This window comes from Panicum virgatum, chromosome 1K (assembly GCF_016808335.1).
Source record: "Panicum virgatum strain AP13 chromosome 1K, P.virgatum_v5, whole genome shotgun sequence".
Classification (NCBI taxonomy): domain Eukaryota; kingdom Viridiplantae; phylum Streptophyta; class Magnoliopsida; order Poales; family Poaceae; genus Panicum; species Panicum virgatum.
Genome location: NC_053136.1, coordinates 6,498,731 through 6,505,388, shown reverse-complemented (window position 1 = coordinate 6,505,388; position 6,658 = coordinate 6,498,731). Strand labels below are relative to the sequence as shown.

At 43.2% G+C, this 6,658-nt stretch overlaps 1 protein-coding gene across 1 annotated transcript; it reads left to right on the top strand.

Moving 5' to 3' along the window:
• The first annotated feature begins 870 nt into the window (after positions 1-870).
• On the top strand, positions 871-6,384 carry LOC120673834 (chaperone protein ClpB3, mitochondrial-like). The gene is made up of 10 exons (XM_039954897.1): positions 871-1,420; positions 2,117-2,335; positions 2,441-2,678; positions 2,872-3,067; positions 3,166-3,220; positions 3,479-3,629; positions 4,005-4,313; positions 4,408-4,673; positions 4,767-5,696; positions 5,824-6,384. The coding sequence occupies exons 1-10, from the start codon at positions 1,130-1,132 to the stop codon at positions 6,127-6,129; spliced, it is 2,961 nt and encodes a 986-aa protein (XP_039810831.1). The 5' UTR covers positions 871-1,129; the 3' UTR covers positions 6,130-6,384.
• Positions 6,385-6,658: the final 274 nt, after the last annotated feature.

Here is a 6,658-nt window from a genome sequence, read left to right as displayed (position 1 = left end):
AACATCTGCTATTTCAATGCACATTTCTCGTTCACCATTTTTGAAGCTAGTATTGATCGTCACTTGCCACCGCAGCAGGATTGGTGATGCGGAGACTAAAGTTTGCTTTACTGTCTCATCGACTATATCTAAATCAATAATATATAATCAAATGAAACATGAAGAAAATACTCCTAATGGTAATAACATCCTTTGGTTTACCTGTTTAATTACTTAGCTCGCATGTTAATTTCTGGTTTTGATTATATTATGGTTCTTTTTTGCTACATGGACCAATAACATTTATTTGTTTACCTTAATTATATTATTTTTTATTTATTGTATTTTGTTGGTTCATTAATTAAAACACCTTTTTATTAGGTTCTTTTTAAAAATATTCACAATGCAACTTTTACTAGAAATGTAAAATTTTATTTTCTAGATTTCTTTAAAATATTTGTGTGCCGCATATTGACCTATGGCAGTAATTAACATATACTCCCTCCTCCCTCCGTTTCAAATTATAGATCCTTTGATTTTTCTGATTCAAAATTTAATAACTCGTCTTATTAAAAAATTTGTGCAAAATATCACTTTTTTATTATGGGTTGTTTTATCAATTCAAGATCTTCAAAATGACTTAAATTTAGTAATATTTGCAAAAACTTTTTGAATAAGACGATGGTCAAATTTGAAGACAAAAGGTCAAACAAACTATAATTTGAAATGGAGCCAATAGAAATTTGCAACATTGCATTGAACAAACAAAACACTCGCGCGGATCGCCGTTGTTTCTCTCCTGCCGACGAGTGGGCCCCCCGGAGTTCGGTGCAAACGGTGTCCGTCGGTTTCGGGAAGAGCGGCCGTGGATCAGACGGGACGACGAGCGCCGCACCACCCAGCAGAAACTTCTCCAACCTTCGATTCGCTTCGCCTCCGGTGCCGGCGCTTCTTCTTGTCCTCCTCCTTTCCCCTTCTCCAAGCATCGCCACTCCTCTCCACTCTCCTCCCTTCCCATCCACCACCTCCGAGCGGGCAACCACGCGGTGTCTCCACTTGGCTACCAGCCCACTGCCTGCCTGCCGCCGCCGCCGCCGCCGCAGCAGCAGCAGCTAAGCGCTAAACCCCAACCCCAAACCCCTCCCCCGCGATGGCGCGCTCCGCCGCGTCCAGGCTCGCGCGCGCCGCCCGCGCGGCCGCGGCGGCCACCGCCCGCCGCCAGGGCCCCGGCGCTGGCCGCGAGGTCCTCCCGCGGGCCCTCGCGGCTCCGCTTGCGGGTGATGCCTCCGCCTTCGCCGCCGCCACGAGGAGGCCGGCGTGGTTCGCGGCGCCTCTGGGGCGGTTTCCCGTCGGGGCCGGGCTCACGGTGCCGCCGCGCCGGCTGTTCCACTCCACGGCGCCCGCTCAGTACAGCGCCGCCGGCACCTCGTCCTCGTCCCAGGTTGGTGCGCCCTGTACCTCTGCCACGCAAGTGTCTGTTGTTTCGCGCCGATTGGGCTCCTAGCTGTGGCTGTTCGATTTTGGTCAGTGCTGTAGATGCGTGGTTGCTGATTAATCAAGCTGTTGGGTCATGAAGCTTCCGCCGTGTGCACTTTCGCTAAAAAATCGTGGCAGTTGTGATGTGATGATGATTTTGCGTGGTATGCCATACGATCGTGTTGTGTTGGTAAACTGATTTAGTCAATCTATATGTGAAGGAGTTCCGTTCTCTGATCGTCAACAGTACGCAGGGTTGAATGAAAATTGTGTGGATCGATAGTTTTGAACATCTCAACAATCCAAACTTCAGAAATTGCAGTTGCGTGATGATTTTAGGTGTTAGCTTGTGTTGATCTCCTGTGATCTATCTGTATCCTGCATTGTTGATTGCATTATCTTGTTTTTATTTGTTAAATGAGGCACCGTTCTTAACCTTGCTTTGAAAGCGAAAAGACTGCGCTGATCAGTTTGTAACAAATCAGCTTTCGCTTTCACACCCATCTAGCCCTTTGGTTGGCTTACAGAATTTGTATGCGTGCTAGCACATGTTGGCAAGTGTCATTGAATTGAGTCCTGAAGAATGTGGATATCAACGACTTTCTTACGACTGTTGACTTGAGTCATAATCTCTTTTCCTTAATTTTCTTTGATCAAACAGATAACACCGGATGAATTCACTGAAATGGCTTGGGAGGGCATTGTTGGTGCAGTTGATGCAGCAAGATTATCAAAGCAGCAGATAGTGGAGTCGGAGCACCTGATGAAAGCTCTTCTGGAGCAAAAGGATGGATTGGCACGCAGGATATTTTCAAAAGCTGGAATAGACAACACATCAGTTCTACAAGCGACTGATGACTTTATATCTAGACAGCCAAAGGTATTAGCAGTGGCCCTTAGTAATTTTGTAAATCAAACCAACTCAATTAATTCTGTATATTAAGGTGGTAAACTTTTATTAACATTATGGGTCTTGCATTGGTAGGTTGTCGGTGATACGTCTGGGCCAATTATAGGGTCAAGTTTTGTTTCAATATTGGATAACGCAAAGAAGCATAAAAAAGAATATGGTGATGAGTTTGTGTCAGTTGAGCACATTCTGCAAGCATTCACTTCAGATAAAAGGTTTGGGCAGCAGCTGTTTAAAGATTTGAATATTGTGGAGAATGATCTTAAAGAAGCTATTTCAGCAGTACGTGGAAGCCAGCGAGTCACAGATCAGAGTACGTTTCGTGCAATGTTCTTTTCTTTTTACTGTTAATTTGTCTTTGGTGGTTTCTTTTGCCATGGAGTTCTTGTGGTTTCAGTCTCTGTTCATAATTTCGTGTATTGTTCACGAAATTTAGTTGATCCTGATAAGTTGATAACAATACAATAACCAGGTTTTATGTGCCTATAATTATTTTTCTGTACCAGATCCGGAAGGAAAGTACCAGGCCCTAGAGAAGTATGGCATTGACCTGACAGAATCAGCTCGGCGTGGAAAACTTGATCCTGTTATAGGCCGTGATGATGAAGTGCGCAGATGCATTCAGATTCTATGCAGGAGAACTAAAAACAATCCTGTAATTATTGGCGAGCCAGGAGTTGGCAAAACTGCTATTGCTGAAGGGTGATTACTTGTTCATTTATTATTTGTAGATTTTTTATAGTATCCCTACAATTGCTTCTCTGAACTTGCAGTAATCAGTTGTCTTGCTCTCATTTCAGATTGGCTCAGCGTATCGTGCGGGGAGATGTTCCTGAACCTTTGATGAATAGAAGGGTACTGAACTGTTTCTATTCATCTAGTTGATTGAATTTCACAGTATATATATTAGTTCTTAATTCTTTAACTGAATTTCTGACTCTTATGACAGAGGCAACTGTTAATTCTTGGCATGAGTTAAATATATAATTTCTTTGTACCTTAAAAAGTTTTTAAATACAAAGTAATGCAATATGCAGAATTAGCAATCAGTGTATTAATTTCAATAATGTGATAGACTGGTCATTCTGATGCTGTATACACTTCGGATTCCAGCTTATTTCATTGGATATGGGAGCACTACTTGCTGGGGCTAAATTCCGTGGTGATTTTGAGGAGAGACTAAAGGCTGTTCTAAAGGAGGTCACTGCTTCTAATGGGCAAATCATCTTGTTCATTGATGAGATCCATACAGTAGTTGGCGCAGGTCTGTACCTATAACTTTGGCCTGCATTTTGGCCATTTGCAAAATTTCAATTCCTACACAAGTCCTGAAGGTACAAGGAGTTTGGAAGAATGCATTTGGCTATTCACATGTTTCTAAAGCTAACCCCTAAACAATATTGATGCTAACAAGCAAACATCTATACACTTGGAAATATTAGACGAAGCTCTATGTAGGTAGTTAGACAGATCTGCGCCAGTGCATAGTAATTTTCATTTTTATTTGGTTTGTGCTGGCTTCGTGCTGCCAAGTTGTTGCTTTCTTTTATTAAATTGATGCATATAGCACAACCAGGAGTGCTAGTGCTCACATCAGACTGTATGAATATTGCCATGCTTATGATTTATTCTCTTATAGGAGCCGTTGGTGGAGCAATGGATGCTGGTAACCTGTTGAAGCCGATGCTAGGCCGTGGAGAACTCCGCTGCATTGGAGCAACAACATTGGATGAGTACAGGAAGTACATTGAGAAGGATGCTGCTCTTGAGCGTAGGTTCCAGCAGGTTTATTGTGGTGAGCCAGCAGTTGAGGATACCATTTCCATACTGCGTGGCTTGCGAGAGAGATATGAACTGCATCATGGAGTTAAAATATCAGATGGAGCTCTTGTTGCTGCAGCAGTTTTATCAGATCGTTACATCACTGGACGTTTTTTGCCAGACAAAGGTACTGTGTATCAGTGAATGCAATAATGTTGACATGTTACAGCTAATAGTGATTTGATCTATTCATTATATAATGTTCTTGTTTTTGCTTGCAGCCATTGATCTGGTTGACGAAGCAGCTGCTAAGCTCAAAATGGAGATAACATCAAAACCTATTGAATTGGATGAGGTAGACAGAGAAATCATAAGGCTTGAAATGGAGAAGCTCTCATTGAAGAATGACACGGATAAAGCATCCAAAGAACGACTGAGCAAGCTTGAAGCTGAACTAGAATCTCTCAAGCAGAAGCAGAAAAACCTTTCGGAACATTGGGAATATGAGAAATCCTTGATGACTCGTATAAAATCAATTAAGGAAGAGGTATGTGCATGCTTTACTCTTCTGTGTACCTTCTGCCACATTTATTTCCATGATGTTATAGGGTCTCTAATTCTTGTCTTTATCATGGGTTAGACTGACAGAGTGAACCTGGAGATTGAAGCTGCTGAGAGAGAATATGATTTAAATCGTGCTGCTGAACTCAAGTATGGAACGCTTCTGTCACTACAGAAGCAGTTGGAAGAGGCTGAGAATAAACTTGTTGAATTCCAGCAATCAGGGAAGTCAATGCTTCGAGAAGAGGTGACTGATGTTGACATTGCTGAGATTGTTAGCAAATGGACTGGTATTCCAGTGTCGAACCTTCAACAATCTGAAAGAGAAAAGTTACTGCTGCTGGAAGACGTGCTTCACAAGAGGGTTATTGGCCAAGATATTGCAGTCAAGTCAGTGGCTAATGCCATCCGTCGTTCTAGGGCAGGCCTATCAGACCCTAACCGGCCGATAGCAAGCTTTATGTTTATGGGACCTACAGGTGTAGGAAAGACTGAGCTGGGTAAGACACTGGCTGAATTCCTCTTCAACACTGAGAATGCCCTAATCAGGATTGATATGAGTGAGTACATGGAAAAGCATGCTGTCTCCCGTTTGGTCGGGGCTCCACCTGGATATGTCGGTTATGAGGAAGGGGGGCAATTGACTGAATCTGTTCGCCGCCGGCCTTACTCTGTTGTTCTCTTTGATGAAATTGAGAAAGCGCACCAGGATGTCTTCAACATCTTGTTGCAGCTTTTGGATGATGGAAGAATAACTGATTCACAAGGAAGGACTGTCAGCTTCACTAACTGTGTCATCATCATGACCTCAAACATTGGGTCACCATTGATCCTGGACACGCTTAGAAACACCACAGACAGCAAGGAGGCCGTGTACGAGATAATGAAGAAGCAGGTGATCGAGATGGCCCGGCAAACATTCAGACCAGAATTCTTGAACAGGATAGATGAGTTCATTGTGTTCCAACCACTAGACACAAGTGAGATCAACCACATTGTGGAGATCCAGGTAAATATTTAGTACAGTTTTTGCATGACTGATAGATATATTTAGTATCAACTTAAGTAATTTCTCCACAGTAATACACAGTTTGTCATGTCTTCTCACTAATTTGAAATTATTTCCTCACCTACAGCTGAACCGGGTCAAGAGCCGGCTGAAACAACAGAAGATTCATCTTCAATATACACCGGAGGCCGTGGAGCATCTGGGGTCTCTTGGCTTTGACCCGAACTACGGCGCAAGGCCTGTCAAGAGAGTGATTCAGCAGATGGTGGAGAACGAGATTGCCCTTGGTGTTCTGAAGGGCGATTTCAAGGAAGACGACACTGTCCTCGTGGATGTGAGTTCTGCAGCAATCGCAAAAGGCCTTGCTCCACAGAGGAAACTAGTCCTGCAGAGGGTAGAAAACAGAAACGAAGAGTTAGTTGCCAATGACTAGGAATAGGATGTCTGGGGGTTTACCTTTTGGCGAGTGTGTTTCAGTGAGAGGATAAGCAGCCGTTAGCTCTGCATTTTCGTGTCTAAGAAAGCTTAGCTTGGCCTTTTAGGTTCTTGTGGAGTCGTATCCGGTATTAGAACACAAGAACGTTCAAATATCTGTGAATATAATCTCGAGAGTTTCATCTGAAGAGATTGTGAATATCTGTTCTTTTTAGTAAACTGTGATGAATACCTGTTCAGATGATTTGTCTTTCTTCTAGTCCATCTTATGCTCTATCAATCTCTTACTAAATAATTAGAATGTTCATGCCCTATTATCATTCTCTCGCTAAACAATTAGAGACTACTTTTGGAGCGTTCACATGACAGTTAAGAACGGGAATCTGTACCAGAGGCCGTGGAGCTTCTGGGGTCTTGCTTTGGTCCCAAGTCCCCAACTACGGCGCAACCGCGCAAGGCCCGTTAAGGGAGTGATTCAGCAGATGGTGGAGAACTAGATTGCTGTTGGTGTCCTGAAGGGCAATTTC